At 32.3% G+C, this 22,412-nt stretch overlaps 2 protein-coding genes across 3 annotated transcripts in view; one reads left to right on the top strand and one right to left on the bottom strand.

The window, feature by feature from the left end:
• Positions 1-8,612, top strand: part of LOC145614659 (guanine nucleotide exchange factor SPIKE 1-like) — a 32,303-nt gene extending 23,691 nt beyond the window's left edge. Inside the window, exons 20-30 of the mRNA XM_081669728.1 lie at positions 418-548; positions 1,833-1,908; positions 2,049-2,159; positions 2,666-2,848; positions 3,007-3,144; positions 3,341-3,511; positions 3,679-4,026; positions 4,143-4,475; positions 5,135-5,320; positions 6,141-7,115; positions 8,107-8,612. Coding sequence (XP_081525854.1) covers positions 418-548; positions 1,833-1,908; positions 2,049-2,159; positions 2,666-2,848; positions 3,007-3,144; positions 3,341-3,511; positions 3,679-4,026; positions 4,143-4,475; positions 5,135-5,320; positions 6,141-7,115; positions 8,107-8,361 — 2,907 coding nt within the window. The 3' untranslated portion in view covers positions 8,362-8,612. The remainder of the gene's footprint in view (positions 1-417; positions 549-1,832; positions 1,909-2,048; positions 2,160-2,665; positions 2,849-3,006; positions 3,145-3,340; positions 3,512-3,678; positions 4,027-4,142; positions 4,476-5,134; positions 5,321-6,140; positions 7,116-8,106) is intronic.
• A 586-nt stretch (positions 8,613-9,198) lies between these two features.
• LOC145614660 (uncharacterized) lies at positions 9,199-16,561 on the bottom strand. 2 transcript variants are annotated; one of them, XM_081669730.1, is made up of 10 exons: positions 16,070-16,560; positions 15,951-15,991; positions 14,415-14,604; positions 13,179-13,315; positions 12,952-13,064; positions 12,015-12,267; positions 10,529-10,687; positions 10,353-10,432; positions 10,006-10,055; positions 9,199-9,902 (listed from the first exon to the last, which is right to left on the bottom strand). In XM_081669730.1, exons 1-10 carry the CDS (start codon positions 16,443-16,445, stop codon positions 9,766-9,768), a joined length of 1,536 nt encoding a protein of 511 aa, XP_081525856.1. In that variant the 5' UTR covers positions 16,446-16,560; the 3' UTR covers positions 9,199-9,765. The 2 variants fall into 2 exon arrangements, with proteins under 2 accessions (XP_081525856.1, XP_081525855.1); XM_081669729.1 differs by having other exon boundaries at positions 15,951-16,561.
• Between the last annotated feature and the right edge of the window lie 5,851 nt (positions 16,562-22,412).

Genomic DNA, 22,412 nt, shown 5'->3' with positions numbered 1-22,412 from the left:
AATAATCCAACTTGAGCATTAACACTTTTCCTATACTTTTAAAGAAGGTCCTAACTTGTATGGAAGTCAGGCGTCATTGTAGACTTCCCTTCACAAAACTTTCATATTCTATTATCCATATGATTTAATTTGGACAGAACAAGATGTTTATAAATTATGATGTGTATAGTGTATCTATATATATTGGTTATTTGATCTGTCTCTAAGTGGTGAAAATCCTAAGAAGAACAGAGGGTTATTGTAGATACCGTCTTTTTATCTTTAGGCAGTGACACGCATACATGTTTTATCTTTATGGATACTAACTTATCTCATTTAGTTCTGATGACAAACTGTTTGACGTTAATATTGGAGAATTTGAATTTCTATTGTGAATCTTGCAACATAGATTACTCAATTTGCCTTTTTTCATTTCAGGTATCTTTGTATTTGGACAAGTTTTCTGGGTTATGTCAACCTGTTCTTCATGACTGTAAGCTTACCTATTTACAGATCATATGTGATCATGATCTTTTTGTCGAAATGCCAGGAAGAGACCCATCTGATAGGTAATCCTGATCATCTTTCCTGCTCAGCTCAGCTTTCTTGTTGTAACTTGTTATTTCAGTCTTCAAATCTCATATTTCGGATCGAAGTCTAATGTATTGGTTGTTGATAGTCAATTTTTTTTTCTTCATTTAATTATTTTTTATTATACTTTTCAATTTTTTTTTAATTCCTTGTACCTACAACATATTATGTAGATGTTTTAGAAACTTGCTGCTCACGGGTGTACAGTCCAATAGTCAATGATACATGTACTCTATATTGCTCTCTATTTGGCGGTATGATAATTTTCTTTTCATATTCCTGTCCCGTATATTGTCTTGTAGTTTTTATAAGAAACCTTCAAGATAAAAAGGAGAACAAAATAATTAAATTAAACGAAATAATAATAAAAAAAGAACGATGGTACAGCAGGGATTGACCGTTGAGTCAAAAGAGAGTTATCACTCATGCAACAATAAATTGTATCTTCTTTTTCGTTGATATAGATGATAGACAACATGTCTTGCAAGGGATAAAATCTAAGATCTTTACATCCAAAGAGTTGGAAGGATATGTTAGTTATAATTCTGTGACTCTTAGGAAGGGAATGTCCTTGCTTTGATTTGGAGTGAAAGAATATCTTATTAGTTGGAAATGGCATTTATGATTTGTTTCGGAATCTGATTCCATTTGGCATAGAGTTAGAAGTACAAACAAATTTTGATGGAATGGAAAGAATGCATGAGTAAGAACTCATGCTGCTTACGCTAGTCCTTGAAAGCTGTTATGCAGAGACCGATTTGAATATAGAAAAAATATATAATTTTGGTCTTGGTTTCCAAAGGTTTGAGTATTAATCCAGTGTAGATCTTTGTATGTGTAATCCAGCACTATATTCCAGTTAGTTTGGTTTCTAATTGACAGAGTTTTATACTACCTTTGTTTATGCTGCTAGCTCTCAGTTTGGTACACTGACAGCTTTCCCCTCTCTAGGGTGTTTCCTATTACATCTCTTTCAAATGTGACCTGTGGTTGTGATCATTCATACTTTCAGTTTTATTTGGGGTTAGGGTTTAATGATAATCTTTTGCTTTATTATCCTTCATTGCATCCTGGAAACATTTCTTGAATGTAAGAGCATAGAATGGTTTACAGGTGTCTTGTGCCCAGCATTCAATTTTGTTTGTTGCATTAAACTGCTGTGAGCAACTGATTGACTTTTATGTCTTTATTTAGTGTTAACCTTGTGCTTCATAGTAGAGTGTTGTTATTAATCTGGTTTTGATAATTTGATTTATACGCAGGAACTATCTTGCGTCTGTGCTGATACAAGAGCTTTTCCTCACCTTAGATCATGATGACTTGTCACTAAAGGCTAAAGTAAGTTGACGGATAAACTTCTGTTGTCGTTGCTTCTTGTTTGTTTACTTTGCATGGAATAGCTTGCTCACATATATTTTCTCCTGGTTGGACTTGTTATTTGTATACTTTAAACATCTAATTAATAATTTTATATGTAGGGAGCTAGAATCTTAGTGGTTCTCATGTGCAAACATGAATTTGATTCTCGTTACCAGAAGCCTGAAGATAAATTATACATCGCACAGCTTTATTTCCCGCTGATAAGCCAGGTACATAACTTGCGCTCTTTTGATACAGTCTTGAACTGTATTCACTACTTTTCAGTATGAAGCAGTGGGAAAAATTTCCTTTTCCCTCTCAATTTTTCAGCATTGACTTGGATGTTCTCAAAAAAGTCTGAAATGTCTTGATTTCTTTAATCTTTAGGTGTGTTTCCTTTGCTGATAAGAACTTATTATAGCCCTTAACTGAACTTCTTTGCCTGGTACTTGACTTATCTACAATTCTTAGATTTTTATTTTTGTTGCACATTGACCTTCAGTAGCAATTTATTTCTTTTGTTAATATGTGCGAATAAGTTGAGGAGAAAATTACCCTAGTCAAGAAAATTTTGTGACGGCTAAATCAGATTCTCTTAAAGCCTCAGAGCAAACTGGTGAAAGATATTGGTATTGATGTTTGTAAATAATACATCAGTCTATTACCCTTCTAATAACGTTTGATAAATCTGATACACTAGATATTCTGCAATGCTAACTATCAGATTAATTTGCAGATACTTGATGAAATGCCTGTTTTTTACAACCTCGGTGCTGCTGAAAAGCGTGAAATCTTGATTGTTGTTTTGCAAATTGTACGCAATTTGGACGATGGATCATTGATCAAAGCCTGGCAGCAAAGTATTGCAAGAACCAGATTATTTTTCAAAGTTATAGAGGAAAGCTTAATCCTTTTTGAGGTTATTTTTGACTCCTTTATGACATGCATTGTATATCAATTGTATGTTGTGTATATCAATTGTATGTTGTGTTTTACTGATTTTGGCAAATTAATTTTTATTTTACTGGAAGTGGCTATTCTTATCCTCCAACATGAGGTCTAATGGGGTTTTTGCAGCATAAAAAACCAGCTGATGGTATGATAATTGGTAACAGTTCTCGTAGTATCGTGGGGGATGGAACTGCATCCCCTAAGTATTCAGACAGGTTGTCTCCAGCCATCAACAACTATCTGTCTGAGGCATCACGGCAAGAGGTAAAGTTCAATACTTTTTGGATGTGATTTTGTAGAATTTTACTTTTTCGTCGTGTTTTCAGTTTGCATATAATATTCACTTGGGCCCAGCATATATTTTTAGTTTGATATTCCAATGTTTCTTGTTTTTCTTGGTTTTCTTGAACAACTTTATGATCTTTCTCCTTTCTTTTGGGTGTTGGCTAAATCAATGCAGCCTCATAGAACACCAGAGAATTATTTGTGGCAGAAAGTAAACTCTCAGTTAAGTTCTCCAAGCCAACCCTATTCCTTGAGAGAAGCTCTAGCTCAAGCACAGTCTTCCAGAATAGGAACTTCTGCCCAAGCACTAAGGGAATCATTGCATCCATTATTGAGACAGAAGCTGGTGGGTACTCTTGCATTGGTAGAAATTTTCCATGGCAAGATTGTTTCATATTTAATAGATCTTACCAGATGACTCAATCCCTTTACCTGGGATCTGTCCTGCATTTTGGTCTCTCTTGTGTTGTCTGGGAATGGTTTTATATGGGTAATAATGTTGTTTCTCTTCAGGAACTTTGGGAGGAGAATTTGTGTGCTGCTGTTAGTCTTCAAGTCCTAGAAATTATTGAGAAATTTTCTAAAACAGCTGCAACACATGGAATTGCAACAGATTACGGGAAACTTGATTGCATTACATCCATATTCACGAGTTTCTTCTCAAGGAATCAGCCACTTGAATTCTGGAAAGCTCTTCTGCTTGTGTTTAACAGTATATTAAGTTCCCATGGATCGACATTAATGTCACGTGAGAATGATCGTTTTCTTAAACAAATTGCTTTCCATCTTCTTCGTCTTGCTGTCTATAGAAACGAAAACATTAGAAAACGGGCAGTTGTTGGGCTTCAGATTCTTGTAAGGGTATGTTTCTGATTGCTGATGACCATTACATGTATCAAGTGCTGCTTCTTTTTCTGTTTCTTTTATTCTAAAGGTTTTTCCCTCTTCAAAAACAAGTAATACATTCCTTTTTGCAGAGCTCTTTCTGTCACTTCATGCAAACTACAAGGCTTAGAGTCATGCTGACCATAACATTGTCAGAGCTGATGTCAGATGTACAAACTACTCTGATGAAGCCTGATGGAAGTCTTGAAGAGAGTGGTGAAGAGCAGCGGCTTCGTAAATCTTTGGAGGAAATGGCAGATGAAGTGAAAAGCTCCAGTTTGCTGAGGGATTGTGGTCTTCCTGAGTCTGCATTGATAGCTATTCCAGAAAAGTCTACTGAAAATAGGTGGTCTTGGTCAGAAGTTAAATATCTCTCTGACAATCTAATTCTTGCTCTTGACGCGAGCTTGGAACACGCACTTCTGGTAAGATTTACTCTGACAACTGCTTATATCTGTGATGCTTGGACTCAGCCCACTATCCCTCCTGTACCGGTGTCAACAGGACACACCCTACTGGTATTCTTTCCTGGCAACGGGATGCTTGTCTTCTTCAATAATTCATTTGACTTCCTCTTTACTTCTCTCACTCATTTAACTTTTTTCAAAATTCTGAACAATATATGTTTATGGTCACGTCAGTCTATTTTATTTTATTTCTTATGAGAAATGTCAGTTTTGACTACTGAATTATTACTTGTGTGGGTACTGTGGGCATTGGAACTCCTTTTTATTTCACTTAACTTCCAGTGCTATACAAGCAGTGAAATTAAAATTTAAGAAATTGAGTTTATGTGCAACTACTCAGTACTATGTATCTTATTTATTTAATTTTAATTTTATATTTTTATTATCGTAGATAATTTGTTAAGTCTTAATTTTTTTTTTTTTTGGACTTATTGTGTCCCTGGGTCCTTGAGTTTTGAATTTTCCAAATCCGGATCCATACCCAAGTCTGACACTTGTACCAGCCTGGATCAATACGCAAGTCTCACTCTTGACCTGAGTCCAAGCATCCTAGGCATATATTGTGGTAAACAAACTGACAGCCGAAATTGATGTACTTTCTGCCTTTGGCTTGGCAGGGCCCTGTGATGAACATTGACAGATATGCTGCTGCGGAAAGCTTTTACAAACTTGCTGTAGCATTTGCTCCAGTTCCAGATCTTCACATAATGTGGCTACTGCATCTATGTGATGCGCATCAGGAAATGCAGTCCTGGGCGGAAGCAGCAGAGTGTGCAGTTGCTGTTGCAGGTGTTGTTATGCAGGTACACATCTTACTTTGATTTAAAAAGCCTCTGTCAAAATTGATAATTACATGCTTCATTTACTATGATGTTTTTAGTGTTTAACCTTTTTCCTAATACATATCCCTTTGATAATTACATTTTTCATTTACAATAATGATTTTAGTGTCTAATCTTCTTCCTATACAAATCCCTGATGATATGGCAACTTGAGCATTCTTGTATGCATATTTATCTTTTACTTCAACAGAATCGTGCATGTTGTGATATTTTATGTATGTAATTTATGTAGCACATATGTATCAACACCATATCTTATAAAGTCATTTCACAATCCAATCCAGTCCATGCATATTTCAGGTTTCTGCAAGTTTAATGTATGTTACACAGACATTTGTGGCTTTCCACTGGGCTCGGGGACATTGCACATGTGAACTTCTTGCATATGAAGCCTGTCAAACACTTGTATTTGTATATTCCTAATTTAGTTGCACCATTTCTTTTTGGCACAATAGGTTAGGATAATAAGTTGGGGCATATGAAGGGTATTGCAAGCAAAGAAGATTACGACTTTGGGGCATATAGGTGTAATAGGTCATTTTATGTAAAAGCCATAATTAATAAGGAAATGGTGCAACTGTTATGATATTTTCATTTTTAACGAAATGCTAGAAACGAAGGAAGTACATTTAGATCATTTTGCAACAAACAGTTTGCCAGGTTGGGATTCATATGTGAAAGAAATGTAGTCCAAGAACCAAATTTTTGGCCTATTAGAATGTTAGTAACATTGATTGGGTTAATGTTGCTTATACAAGTGATAATGCCACATCTTTTGCAGGCTCTAGTTAGTAGAAATGACGGCGTATGGAGCAAAGAGCATGTTGCTGCTCTCCGCAAAATATGTCCTATGGTCAACAATGAGATAAGTTCTGAGACAGCTGCTGCGGAGGTGGAGGGATATGGTGCTTCAAAGCTTACTGTTGATTCAGCTGTGAAATATTTGCAGCTTGCTAACAAACTTTTTTCTCAAGCTGAGCTCTATCACTTTTGTGCTAGCATTCTAGAATTGGTAATTCCAGTGTACAAAAGCAGAAGGGCATATGGACAGCTAGCCAAATGTCACACAATGCTAACCAGTATTTATGAATCTATCCTTGAACAAGAAGCAAGCCCAATTCCCTTTGCCGATGCTACATATTATAGGGTAGGCTTTTATGGTGAGAAATTTGGAAAGCTGGATCAAAAAGAATATGTATATAGGGAGCCCCGTGATGTACGGCTTGGAGACATCATGGAAAAGCTTAGCCATACATATGAATCCAGGATGGATGGTAATCACAGACTTCATATTATTCAAGATTCTAGGCAAGTGAAGGCGGAGGAGTTGCAACCTGGTGTCTGTTACTTGCAGATTACTGCTGTTGATCCTGTTATGGAAGATGAAGACTTAGGTAGTAGGAGAGAGAGAATATTTTCCCTTTCCACTGGAAGTGTACGTGCTCGTGTTTTTGATCGATTTTTATTTGATACCCCCTTTACTAAAAATGGGAAGACTCAAGCTGGATTAGAGGATCAGTGGAAACGGCGTACAGTTCTTCAAACAGAAGGCTCTTTTCCTGCTCTTGTTAACAGGCTTTTGGTGATAAAATCTGAGTCTATGGAGTTCTCTCCGGTGGAAAATGCGATTGGAATGATTGAAACTCGGACAGCTGCACTTCGAAATGAACTTGAAGAACCTCGAAGCTCTGAAGGGGACCAGTTACCGCGCTTACAGAGCCTGCAGAGAATATTGCAAGGCAGTGTGGCAGTTCAAGTGAGTACCATGAAATCTTTGCCTATTTTAGCTCGTCATATGATTACTTGTGTAGTTTTGTCTGATGCCCTAATCTTTCTGTCTGTGACCTAGTTGCAACATGTATGTGATAGTAAGTGTTCCGGTTCGTTAATGCTTCAATAGTTTAGATCTTACAGTGAAGTAGTTGCCTCAAGCTTTTGAAAAGCTTGTATGCAGATGTTCTTCATGATGCATCATATTTCTCTTTTCTCACAAGTAGTCATTAGTCTTTGAAGGTCTAATGTGAGTCTTGTTTCAATGGAGAGAATGAAGGTTGAGGCCATGTATGGGGATTCTTCCGATTCCCTCCGTGTGTTAAATTCTATCATTTATCTTATGTGGCTTATAATTGACTGAAGAAACACCTTTCAAATCCATATTAGCAGGTATTTTATTGCTAATCTTTATAGAGCATTATAATAACCTTATATAGACTGGGAAGATCTCAACAAATAGATGAACGAATTGAGACAATCCCCAAAACCTATGTAACTTGGACTATGATATTTTTTATTACCTGAAGTAACCGTTACGAATTCATTACTCAGACCAAAATTATGTACAAGTTCATAAAAACACGTTGCCTGCTGTATTACTCAGATTCTTCATTTCATCTAGAGCTCATGTGAAATCTTTGACACTTCGACTTGGGTGTGGGCACGTCATTATGGGCTAAACTCATGGACTTTCTTGAAACAAAAAACACATCTGACAGTTGGGTGTATACATGTATCCTTGAGATCATGTGAAATCTTTGACACTTCGACTTGGGTGTGGGCACATCGTTATGGGCTAAACACATCTGACAGTTGGGTGTATACCTGTATCCGATACAAATAGCAATGTTTGAGTAACATAGAAATATCATGTTTCACATGAGTTTCTGAGTCTGAGTGACACCTTTTTGTTTTAAATGTGTGTAATATGTGGTAATTTGATGAATCCTGATATTGAAAATTGCTCCTTGCAGGTAAATAGTGGGGTGTTGAGTGTCTGTACTGCTTTTCTATCAGGTGAGCCTGCAACTAGGCTTCGTTCGCAGGAACTGCAGCAACTCATTGCCGCACTTCTTGAATTTATGGCTGTTTGTAAGAGGGCAATTAGAGTACACTTCAGGTTGATTGGAGAGGAAGACCAGGAGTTCCACACTCAGCTTGTAAATGGATTTCAATCGCTTACGGCTGAGCTATCTCACTATATTCCCGCCATTCTCTCAGAGCTCTAACAGTCTTGTTCATTGTTTGATGTGTGCATAAGATGATAATCTTTTTTTTTTTTTTTTTTTTTTTTTTTTTTTTTTTTTTTCGTGCCATTTGTAGATGTTACCCTTTTTCCAATGTATTTAATGTCATCGTCTGTAAAATCATTCTCCCCTGATAACAGACTTCTCAGATAGTGTATGTATTACCAAGTTGTAAAATCATTTAGAAGCTAAACGCTTCTCCGTTTTCATTCATGTATTTTGTTGCTTGCATATATTACTCACTCTGTCCTTTTTATATTACACAATTTAAGAAAATATTGATTAGGAGTTAGGGCTTGTTGTGATTTACTGAGCTGAACTGAACTAATTGGAGCTGAACTGAACTGAACTGATCGGAGCCGAATTGAACTGAACTGCAAAGAGCTGAAATGAATTGTTTATGAGAGAAGGAAATTAGGAACGGAACTGAATTGAATTGAAATTAAGTTGAAGGTAATAAGCCCTTAGTGTAACATGAAGATGAATGAGGTAAGAGATAATGTAAAAACATGGGTAAGTGTAAGAAAAACAGTAAAAATGTGTAATTATTCTAGTGTTAAAAGGGTAACATAGTAAAATAAATAGACTTGAAATAAAATAAAGCAAAATAACCCGATTGAATTAACTCTTCTAAAACTCTGTGTTTTCAAAAAAAAAAAAAAAAAAACTCTTCTAAAACTCTGTGTAAATACAAATGGTGCATTTAAAAAAATCGAAGGGAGTAGTTTTAAAGGTACTCATCCGGCAAATGAACATTGTTCGTTTGGAAATTGCTTTAATCTATCCTACTTGAGGATACACAACATTTGTTCAGATTTTGTAAATTTGCAAGATATACTTGGAGGTGTGGAAGTCTAGACATCCATTCAGAATTCAACGAGAACCTTTCATTTAAGGACCGGGATATCCGACTTTTTATAAGCTAGGACGAAGTTAATAGTCTAATATGTGCTTATATCTTTTGCACATTATGAGGATTAGGGTTGATAAGTAATAACCCGGTGTTTAGAATTGAGTTTGTGACAATATACTCAATTCAAGCTATTATTGATTCTAAAATGAAGTAGCACCAATTGCTAACATCGATTATTTGTGATCCTCTCCAAATAATTCCCCCACTCGAGATTTACCCAATTTGTCCTCTCGGGTTTTGAGTAAATTTTGGTCATCTTGTTTCGGATATGCATTCTGAAGCTATGGCTTGCATTCTTACTTCTTAGTATATAATATGACGACGTAATTGTACATACAAGTCATTTATATAAAATTAAAATTATATGATTGCAATTTTACTTCGAGTCACTAACTAGTAAGTAGTAACTACACATATATGTCATATTATACGAAGTACGAAGTATATATTAATTTTGAGGTTGGGAACAAATACTATTTTATGTATTTGTAGAGGTCACTATGGTATAATTTGATCCATCCACTAATGATCTCAACTTCTCTTTTTCGTTGGTCAATCAACCATTCAGGATCATCTTTTTTTGCAGAAAATATGTCCAAGCAATGAGATCCTGTTATGTAACAACATAATATTCCATAATTAAAAAATATAACAAACATTTAATTAGTAAATTAAAGAGTGAACGATTTATTATTACTAAAATAATTAATAACCTTTTGTTGTATAAATGGCAACGATGCTATCGGACAAATTGTGCAGCACCCTATAAAAATAAGATAGCGAGTTATCGTTCAATACTACAAGTGAAATACATGCAAGCTACAAGGGATTGTAGGTCTATAGACAACAAACAATAATATGGATTACTTAATAGTTTATATTATACCACTCGAGTTACTCTAATGCATTGAAACAAATTGAATTTTATTCTCTCTGTTCTTTTTTGTTCTTACTTTACTTAAAATTATGTTTAATAGGATGAACAAAAACGAACGGGTCCCAATAAGTACGGAGTAACTAATGTAGATGTGGTTAATAACTTGATTGGTAAGAAAATTACCCGGCACTACTATAAGGATCTTTGAGTCCATTCGAGAAAATAATGTTACTGCCGAATCTTTTCAAGACTAATTTCATATCCTGGTAACATGTAAAAAAACTTCGTAAAATAATAAATAAATAAAAAAATAATAAAAGATTGTATAATGTTTTTAGAAATATTGAAATTTGACATACATGTCCACCGTAGTTAGTTGTAATCCAATGAGGGCGAGGAACAACATTGTATTTCTTCTTGCATTTTTGGATAAATTCTTGTATTTTGAATTTTTGAGGTGGAAACATAGACATTTTGCTAGTACCTCGAACAACCGGCATCACCATCTCAGTACATGTCTGCAACATACACAATATACACATTTAATTGTAAAAAGGTTATAATTATTTTCATGAATAATTGTAATATAAACAATACAAATAAATTGTAATCCGTAATAACATCCCGTAAAAAAAATGTACTCTCTCCGTCCCCTTTTGATAGTCCCTTTTGGGCAATTTTCACGGGAATTAATAAACACAAATAAGAATAGTAAAAATACATTGAAAAAGTGAATTGTCATTGGGTATGCAAAAAAAAATAGAGAGAGAAAATAATAAAAATACATGGGAAAACAAAATTTACATAGGAAATTTAAATTTGCACAAATTTTGTTGCAAATTGGAGGGAATTTTGGTAAAAAATTAATATTAATGGTTGTTGAAAAAAGCAAATGGGGTGAACATTTTGGACTAAAATTTGCCCATAAGGGACTATAAAAAAGGGACGGAGGGAGTGTAATATTCAGACCCGGTTCACTACCTTTTAATTCAAGAAAAATCAGTAAATTCAAGAAAAATCAGTAACTTTAAAGAAGAGATATAATAGAAAATCAATAAAAAAAAAATAATTTCAGTTCAGCAAAATTAAATTATGCTCACCAAAATTAATTTCAGTTCAATAAAAATCAGTAACTTTAAAGAAGAAATATAATAGAAAATTAGTAAAAACGATTTCAGTTCAGCAAAATTAATTTCGGTACAGTTTTTTTTTTTTTTTTGAAAACAATTTCAGTACAGTTAAAATAACATAACTTCAGAAAAAGATAATAATTCCATATTAAAAATAATTTCAATTCAAAATTTAAGTGAAGTGAACAAGGCCTAAATATACAATTTTAACTAGGTTGAGATATAAAATGGATCATTAAATTTTAATTGTAATAACTAGGTTGGCTAACACCACGCGATGCGCGCACCACATCTAGCCATTTTCAAGGAGCTCTTTCATTTGTTGGCAAAATAATAAGGAAAAATAAGTAAAGAGTGGAGTATTTTTTAGGAGTATAAATATCCTCACGTTATTCTTAAGAGTTAAAAAATTAAAATTAAAGAAGGCAACAACAAATGAAGTTTAACATTAATTACACCGATTTACGCGTGATTTTGTCATGCATTCTTGAATTAATATCGAATTAGGAAAGACATTAAATATATATTCATAATCTACATATAACATAACCCTTTATTTTTATTTTTTTTAATAAAAGAAGATTAGAAACAGGAGACAATAAACGATAACAAACAGGCAAAATATGCACTTGACTAAACAATTTCTAAGTCAATTAAATTACTATATAAAAAAAATACTCGTAATTAATAACAACATTATAAATCAATTACGTACCTGCCAGTCATAACCAAGATTAGTTTCAACTGAATAATCATCAAAGTAACTAGTATTAACACAATTGTGATGAGTTCCATTAAAATAGGCTTGAACTCCTGCATAAATACGGCTTAGTATGTCAGTTCCCTTCTTTCCTTGATCAATTGCGTTGCAGATTATTGATGGATTATTGTCCGTGTTACTATATTGTGCTACTTCATCGTATATGTTCTCCAAGAAGTCCTTTAACGTCCTTGTTTCCTGTAATTGGCTGCATTATGCACCCCATAAATATCAAATCTCTAAATGTCCATCTTTTGGATCGAGTATCCGTTTCATATTATCTAATCACTTAACTAAAATTTTAATCATGATAATAAGGCATGCGGGTTATTTACAAATTTGAAATATCTTAGCACCCCACAAAGAACAATCTTTTTTGTGACGTACTCAAGTTGCTTTGCGAGATGAGGTAACTAACCCTCGAGTTTTATACATGTAAGATTTTAATACCAATTGACATACAATTGGTACAAGGGCATCAACTACAAAATACTCAAATTTAAGATCAAATCTTTGAATGTCGATCTTTTGGATTGTACATCAATTTCATATTATCTAATCACTTAACTAAAATCTTGGTTAATTATAAAATTTTAAAAATATTGATACAATATAAAGAACAATCTTTTGAATGACGTACTCAAGTTGCTTTATTGAAAGATGGGGTAACTAACTAACTCTCGAGTTCTATGTGACATACAATAATAACCAACAACTAAGAAATACTCGTATTTATTAGTTAACATGTTAGTTAACCGTATTCTAAAACACGAAAAAAATTTGACAAAATTTGTGATAATAATTATAAAACAAACTAATATTCCATAGTAGTTAACTATTCTTTTTTTAATTTATACCTCGCATGTTGGTTAATCGAGGGAATACTACTTACCTACAAGAATTGAACTTTTTACTAAGGTAGGAGAGACCCTTTGGCGTTGATCCAATTTTGTCGATTTCATCCCATGATGATTTGATGGTGTTATAGCAACTCTCACTAGCTTCCTGAATGATTAATTAAACTATATAAATTATGAAACCATCCTTAAATTTAATTTATTTAGGAATGAAATGTGAACATCATTAATTACTATATATTCTCAATATGCTCTTAATTACCTTGAAATCTTTGGTTACGACGTAGTAGTAACCGTGATTTTGCTCAATCATGTTATCGAAATATAGCACAGGAGCTGAGGCTGCTAGAGCACCAAGAGCAATATGGGGATACTTGAGTCGAAACCATGAAGCAAGCACTGAAAATGAAAAGAAAGAGACTTATGGTTGACCTTATGATGAAATGAAATTATTTTCGTATATACCTGATTATAGAGGTTTGAGGTTCAAATTCTACCAAGTGAGAGTACTTGAGGGTAGGGATTCCCTTACCCTCCCCTCTATTCTCACGTCTCAAGTGCCTAGCCCACAAATAATAGACCAAAAAACTGTAAGGTTGAAGTCTAGTCAAGGTCCTCCCTACCATTTAAAAAATTAATAGTACGCCCATTTTATTTTAATTAAAAAAAGACATTGAATATGGATTTTACTCATAGGAAAACTTTTGTATACACCCGGTTTTCAGTAATTTATTGTACATCGGGTACTCTTTTGTCAGATTTAGTGTCACTTTTGTCAAATTTAGGCCCTGTTTGATTCACCTTAAAAAAATAATATTAAGTAAAAATAATTTCAGTTCAGTAAAAATAAGTTCAGTTCAGTAAAATTAATTTCAGTTCAGTAAAAATAATTTCAGTTCAGTAAAAATAAGTTCAGTTCAGTAAAATTCAGTTTTCTTAAAGAAGAATTATAATAGAAAATCAGTAAAAATAATTTCAGTTCAGTAAAAATAATTTAAGTTCAGTAAAAATAATTTCAGTTCAGTAAAATTAAGTTCAGTTCAGTAAAAATAAGTTCAGTTCAGTAAAAATAATTTCAGTTCAGCAAAATTAAGGTGAATCAAACAGGGCCTTAGTGTCACTTTTGTCAAATTTATCAATGAAGCATAAATAACTCTTATATACGTCAGGATAACTTTTGTGCGTTTTAATGTAACTTTTGCACATTTTATTGTCACTTTATAACAGATGTTCAGTAATTTATTGAACATCCGTTTTATTTAAAAGTTTATCTTACTCATAAGATTAGACGACAAAAACTTTTTTTTTTCTTTAAGTAACATAAACATTGGTTTCCTCAATCGACGCGTGAATTTAGTATGTGTTTCAAACTTAATATGGAGTACATTTGTGTATTACTTAATTATCTAACGCCTAAAGTGCTTGTTAGCAAGATCCTTAATTGAAATATAGAAGCGTTTATAATAATAATTAAAAAATAAATAAAAGTTGGACTCACTTCCTCCATAAGAACCTCCGACAACAATAACCGGGGAATAAGTTGCATTTAGTTTTTTCTTCAAAAACAAAATAATTTCAGCAAAATCGGCAAGAGCTTGGGCTGAATTGAAATACCCACGAACGGTTGTATTTTTAATGATTTCTTTCGTTGTCATTCCAAATGGCTTCGACCATCCATAATATCGATGCTTCACATCACCAAAAAAAACAATTATAATAAAATTATATCAATTCATTAGTTAAATAATACATATAGTATAATACTACTTCTTTGCTCGAGCAACGCTCGCATATTCGCAGGAAAAAAAGTTATATTTATATATTATTATAAGTTTGTATTTGTTTATAGACTGTGTGTATTTTTAATATTTTATTTATTTAAATTTGTTGTTATTGTTCTATTATTTAGGCTGTATATTTTTTTCATCAATTATCTTTTTATTTTGTGAGAGGAAAATAATAATAAAAAATAATAATAATAAGTTTTTGGCGGGAATTATTTTAATGTAAACGTGACACGTGTAATTCTAGAATAAACCTGGTGATTACTTTAGTATATACAGTAGTATTGATTGATGATAGATACAATACAGTACTAGAAAAATTTAATACTCGGAAATATGTATGATAAAGGTCTCACAATGTCTTACTCGAAAAAAATATATTGTATGTAGGTTTAGGCCTTGTCTTATTCACCTTACAAAATTTATACAGTAAAAGTAATTTAATTTCATAAAAAATAAGTTAAGTTCAATAAAAAAATATTTTCGGTTTAGTAAAAAATATTTCAATTTAGCAAATAAGGTAAAGAAAACAAGGCTTTTGTTGAATTTTCAATAAGCTAAGTTTAATAATGAAAGTATGAAACATACCTCACTCTATTCCTCTAATAAGGCTTATTAGTTCTCTTTACCTTATTTTCGTTGAATTAAAATTATTTTTACCGAACTTTATTGATTTTTACCGACTTTATAAAATTATTTTTGATAAACTTAAATTAATTTTATTGAACTGAAATTATATTATTAACTGAATTGATATTATCTATACAGATTCCCTATTATATTTGTTCTGTAAAGTTATTGATTTTTACTAATTAAAAGTTGAGCTTTTTACTAGATTGAGCTTACTTTTACTATTTTAATTGAATATTTATTTTAAGGTGAAGAGAACATGACCCTACAAATATTTTCTTCAACAACATTTAGTATGGCCATATATATTGATTTTTTCTAATTAAATACTACTCCATACATTTTATCAACATTTGAAATGCTGGACCCCTGGCCTTCTCCCTAAACAAATACTCATGTACTTAGGGCCTGTTCACATTTACTGAACTGAGCTGAATTGAACTGATTGGAGCTGAAATGAACTGAATTGATTGGAGTTGAACTTAACTGCATTGAGCTGAAATGAATATTTTATGAGAGAAGGAAATTAGGAGCTGAACTGAACTGAACTGAACTGATTGGAGCTGAACTAAACTGAAATTAAGTAAATATGAACAAGCCCTTAGTTAACATATACTTACCTCAATAATTACCACAAGAGCCTTAAATTTTGCAGCATAATCTGGAAGAATTAACCAATTAATTTCATCATCAAACATTGGCTCTTCATCTCCAAAATACACAAATATAGGATAATTACCCTTTGCTCCTCCCCAATGTTTGGAATACATCATATACTTTTGTTTAAATGTCACATAACTTTCTGGCTGATAATTAAAGTGATCTAGTGTTTGAGGATAATACAAGACTTCCAAATCTTTGTTGATGGAAATTTTATTAGTACTAAAGGTGTTATCCATATATTGTTTTTGCCGGATTTTTCGCCGGACTCCACCAAGCCATGGCCTCGCCGGAGTTGATATAATAGTAGAAAAGAAGAAAAAGAGAAGCCAAATTGAAAATTTGAGTAACTTTCCTATAGAAATCATTTCTAAGAGATTTATCAAGGTTATACACAAAATGCTTCCTAGTGTGGTATTTATATATATGTGAAATGTGAACAAAGTATTATTCATGTGGAAAATAGTGGTTCAACTTTGAGCATCTTACTTTATTTTTCAAGAATAAATAAATTTGACTAATTTCTACCCTTCAATCATACGTTACTAAGTGGATGGACAACTATAAAAAAAAAAATTGATGAAATTTATAATTAATTGATGAAATTTATGCAACAAACTCATGCAATTTCATTGCTTTTTATTTTGGTTATTTGAGTAGTAAGTGGTTTAGTCTTTATAAGGTGATGTACACGTATAAAGAAGCCATAAAAATGGTCCACTACCATGTTTTCCCATTGAACATGCACTATTATCTCTTCTTTTGCATCTTTTTTTGTGAATATTGATTGGAAAATGACATTATGCTTTTTACAAAAGTATAATTATTGAAAAAGTTGAAAACTTTTATTTGTAATAATGTTCTATGGGTTATAAAATGGTGGAACACGAACGTCACATGTTGGTGATGTTAGTGACTAGAATCTGGAAGGATGGTCAAATATACAGTGACATAATTACATAAGGCATTAACATATTTATCAAGTCTTAAACTTAAAGGCTCTCATTAATTAAGATAGTGTTCTTTTGGTCAAATTTTCATCTAGCTATCTTATGGTACTAACTTATTAGCCCTAAATTTTCTTTATTAAGATGTGAACTTGTCTTATCTGAATATATTCGGTAACACGGAGTAATAAGGTAGTAAGATTATAACTTAAAGGTTAGTGCTTATTAAGTTATTAGTCATAAACTTGTTTTATACTCATTAATACGGTCATGTAATCTCTATTATACTGCAAGATATCTAGACATATGATATCATATCGCTTATTTATAGAATATTGTATTTTATTAAGGAATAGATAAGGAATAGATAAAAAAAAATAAGCTCCCAAGTGAGGGGTCCCTTATTATTAAGGAATAGATAAGGAAGGAAACTCGTTCGATGCATAATCCAAAACTATTTAGACTAACTTTTTCTAAGTGTTTTAAGCATTTATTTTATTCTTTATTTATAGTTGCAGTTTAATAAAGTATTGTGTATGAGTAATAAGTAGCAAAGCTATAATTGGGACATTCCAAACATTTCTTTTCATTATTGCAATAAAATACCCTTTATTCTTTTCTTATTCATTTCAATCTTCAACCAAGCCATGTGTCACAACTGACAACTCCCTCGATATGATTTGACGCCACATCTGTGTCACCCTGTGTCGTCACTCTAAAACTCTTCATATTCATGTGTAACTTTTGTACTTAATTTTCCCATAATTAAATATAGTAACTTCTAAGTAATTGCACAATAAAATATATTTAATTTTTAAGAAACATACTAATGGTTTTTGATTTCTTGGATGCTAATATTTTAGATTCAATACTAGCTTAGCAATGAGATAGAGTAACAATTACAATTATACTATTGCATTTCTCTTTCTATTCCCATTTTTTTCCCCCACTTTTAAAATTTATATTAAACTTAACGAAATAATTTCAAAGTGTTATTCAAACTTAAGGTAATTTTTTTCATTTTGTATCTATACTTATCAATCAATAACTATATACTAAAAGACACACCAGCAATGACACGTGTCATCTCCTAGTGTGTCCTTAGTATTTTTTTTTTTTTTAATTTAGAAAATTTTATTTAAAGAAGTTATTTAAAAGAAAAGTTTTTTTGTCAACCAAATAAACAAACAATAATTTACCTTTCTTATGTTATTACGGATTAATAAGGAAATAAATAATCTTTTTACAGAAGTGTAATTATCATGGAATATAATTTATTCTACAAATATATTAACTTTTTATTTTGTATGCCATAGAGGCGTAAATTAATTTATACAAAGAAAATATGGAGTAATTAAAATAACCGTGCATGGCACGGGACCTAACCTAATATATTAAAAAGCGTTCCTAAAAATGTCAATGTGCCACGTGTATCTTATTCTTGCACCAACATAATGCCACATCATCATTCAATATGCCACGTGTACCTCTAGCATGTATTTGTTTCATGTTATGGTTAACCAAAAATGCATACAATAAGGTTTGAACACAAGACCTCATTGAATGAAGACCAACTTATTACCATCCAAGCTATAAACTTATGTTGTTCTCTCTATGCACATAAATATATAAATACATATTAGAAATAAAAGCAAAAATTATTCAAAACTATGTATTATTGTTATTGTAATACGAGTATTATAATTTCTGACAATAAAATTCTTAATTTCAAGCTCTTTGATAATAAATATGATAAAAATCCTTAAAGTAACACCCGGAGCAATGCCCGGGCCGAACACTAGTTTAAATTAAAAACCCGGGGCATCGCCCGGGCCACAAACTAGTTAAATTTTTAAATTTCATTCGTTAATTTTAATTTGCTTACATGGCGATTGAATTTTTTACGGTTTATTACACGATCTCATAACAAGGATTATTTTCTTAATTACATCCTATAATATAGGATTAACTTGTATTGCGGGTTAATAAAGGAGTAAGCCCTATTTTATAACCTAGAAACAAAAAATGTTTATCAAAAGGCATTTATACAAATATATAGGAAATAAACATATTTTTTAAATTATATTAATTGTTTCTACATTACATATTGATCAAATATCTGGATGAAGTCTCTAATATCAAAAGATAAATTTCTCTTCTTTTTTTTTATTTTTTTTTTTTAATAATTTGAATTCTCAATCACTATTTGTCATTTTATTAGCTATGTGGCAATTGAATATAAATTCTTAAATATTATATATAGTAAATTAAGTCCGTGCGATGCACGGATTTCTATTAGTAGTTTAAATTTAACTTTTAATATTCAATCATAATAACAAATATTAATACAAAGTACTACTAAAAAATAGAAAGAAAACTGTAGACACCTAAAAATGTCTCCCCAAAACCAAACCCGATGATGAACAACCTTTCACCGCCATTATTGGTCGGGTTGAGTATTTAATCTTTGGAGTGCTTAAATCCATGTTCCATTCATTACATTTTATAAACCAATCCAATTCATAGACCATTTTCCCAAATCATAACTTATTTTCCTCTTTTCGTGCCTTTAAACCCAAAATAATTCATTTCGTGTCCATTAAAATCATTCATTTCGTGTCCTTTTTATAAAAACGTTTAGACCAGTTTATTTTGGTCCATAGTATGGGTATAATTATTTAATATTTGTATGGGGCTTTAAAAGAGCTTTCCAACGATATATTATAAGCCCAAATCCGAGTTATAACGAATAAGTTATGGTTAAAATACTAAACTGAGTCTAAATCGAACCTAAGCCCACCTTACCTACGACCCAATGATCATGTGGAGGGTCCAAAGGATTTAATCTCATTCCTAATCCAATTAGGATTAATTGGAAGCTTCTATGAGCTTCTAAAAGATCTTAATTATCCTTTTTGAAAAGATAAGATTAAAGAGTTTGAAATAGAATAAAACTCCTCTAGTTATTCGATTCGAATTGAAAGATGTTCAAAGATTGACAGATATTATTTTCGTGTCTCACTGTTTTTATCTAATTTTATATGGTTGGATAGCTCTTGAAATTATATTTCCAATGATATATTATAATATTAATTTCGAGCTATAACAAAAAAGATATAAAAGAAATACGAAACTCTATCCAAAACTGACATCGTCTCACTATTTCGGCCATATCTTTTATTCTACAATATATTTTAATCTGATTCTAATTTTGTTAGAAATTAGATTTCAAGAGCTTTCCAACGATATCTTATTCATCTTATTCCGATTTCTTGATCAAAAGATATGATAAAAACAAAAACCGCAAAAACTGCTGTCTATCGCAAGAGTTTTATCCGATTCGAATTCTTATCTTTTCTTGATTCGACCCCCTCTTTTTTCCCTATAAATAGAGGTCATATCTCCCCTTTTTTAATCATCAACAAGCTTGATCATCAAATCATTCTCTCTTCCTCTCTTCTACACCAAAAATCATTCTCTCTCCCTACACCAAAAATATTCTCTCCTCTTTCTCTTGCTCTAGCCTAAACTCTAGCCACCCTATTCTCTCTTTTTATATCCCTTAAGCACTCTAAGGAGTCCATAGTTGACCCGAAGTTCTATACTTAAACCAAGGCATGAAAGGTAGAATTAACTGAGGGTTTGGACCAAATCAACTCAACCTTTTATTTAATTTAATTTCCATTTGATTTATTATTTATTGAAGTTACTAACAGTTTATTCATGATGTAGCAATTCAAGGAAACGTGGAAAGTGAGTAATTAATCACTTAATTACTCTTGTTATTATTTCTTGTTGCTATTATCATGATTAGGGTTTATTATTATTTGATTTGATTAACGATATTATTGTTGAATTGCTTCCAATATTAATGTTTGTTCTATTATTATTATGATCACCATATTGCATGTTAAAGGGAATATGTAATTGAATATCACGCCTGATAAGATATTTTGGACAACCGGTTTAGGTTCCTTTTTAATCTTGTTGTTTAATCAAGTGATCACCAATATTTTAGAATAATGTGTGCATTAATATTCAACCAATTTAACATAATTAATAGTTTGGAGCGAATTAAATATTTTGTTTGTATGCCTTTGAGATCGCATGAATACTTTTCACAATAAGAATCGAGTAGAGGCCAATACGGGCGAATGTGACTCCATGACTCACTTCGTACCATCATCCCCGATCCTCCTTTCGTGGTTCCGAACCATATGGAGTTAGTAATCTCATGGATTATGAATGGGGTGTAACCTTCACGGGTCAATCGTTGTTGCCTATCGTTGTCCCTTTTCGTGGTTGCCTTATAATGATCCGTGAACGGTTTACAAGTTCCTTAAAAACTTGTTGGCGGCTCCCTACTTTCCTTGTCCCTAATCGTTGTCCCTAATCGTAATGTCAATTCCCACTTCCTATGAGTGCCAAGCATATTCACCACATGCTTTAACGTAGGCGCGCTTCAAACGACGCCTACAAAAACCAACCCAATTGCTTGATCATATGCTTCTTATCAGTATAAATTTTGCACTTGAATGACTCAAACGCTCTCGCAGGACTCTAAATACTATGTTTGAATAACAATAGTGAAGGAAAAGTAAGGAGAAGGCAAAAGAGGGAAGGGAAATGGAGGTAAGGGGAGGGAGAAGACCCTAGAGTTTGCCATGATTTTTACTTTGGGATATTCTCCTTATCTTATCCCATATAGAAATGAAGGGAGGAAAATAAGGGTTGGGAAAGAGGAGGATGGGAAGGGAAGAGAAAAAGAGGGAAAAGGCAAGCTTTATTTTCCCTCTAAATGTCTTCAATTTTGATGGGGTTATGGGCCTATTTCGATTTATTAAAAACAAATGAACTGAACTGTTTATGAGAGAAGGAAATTAGGAATTGAATTGAACTGAACTGAACTAAACTAAACTAAACTAAACTAAAATTAAGTTGAACAGAACAGACCCATTGTTGTTGTTGTTGTTATTATTATTATTATTATTATTATTATTATTATTATTATTATTATTATTATTATTATTATTATTACTATTTTGACAGTGAGTACTTCATAAATAAAGGACAAATTACAACCTAAGAGACCTAAAACAAGAAACTAAAAACAACAAATCCCACTTAGCTAAACCAGTAGAGGGAAAATGAAGTGAAAGATTACACCCTTGTTCATCATACCAAATACCTCGGAACCTGGCCTGGATAACCAAAAGACTCTTACCAAAGTCTTTCCTTGGACCAAAAGTTGTCAAACGAACCAAAACCTTGGAGAAGGACAGATAATGCAAGCAAACACTAAAGAAGGGAACCAAAACTTGCTATAATGCCTATGCAAAATCCCGGTGGAAAGTACCTATATAGAATGCAAGAAAATGGAGGACTTTGCTTACCCCAAACATTAAAGACGAGGAGCCTCCTTCAAGATTGAAATTTTTAATGATGACTGTCTTTGTCATCATCAATGCCAACACC

The sequence above is a fragment of the Chenopodium album genome, chromosome 25 (assembly GCF_948465745.1).
Source record: "Chenopodium album chromosome 25, dcCheAlbu1.1, whole genome shotgun sequence".
Taxonomy (NCBI): domain Eukaryota; kingdom Viridiplantae; phylum Streptophyta; class Magnoliopsida; order Caryophyllales; family Amaranthaceae; genus Chenopodium; species Chenopodium album.
This window is presented reverse-complemented; position numbering and strand designations above follow the sequence as displayed.

Excerpts from the sequence above, each read along its gene's own strand:
- LOC145614660 (XM_081669729.1), bottom strand. The coding sequence starts at position 16,445 with ATGAATAATACTTTGTTCACATTTCACATATATATAAATACCACACTA. Across the intron at positions 13,316-14,414 it reads CGGAGGTTCTTATGGAGGAA|TGCTTGCTTCATGGTTTCGA; the intron begins GTGAGTCCAACT and ends TTTCATTTTCAG. Across the intron at positions 10,688-12,014 it reads ATCTTGGTTATGACTGGCAG|ACATGTACTGAGATGGTGAT; the intron begins GTACGTAATTGA and ends TGTATGTTGCAG.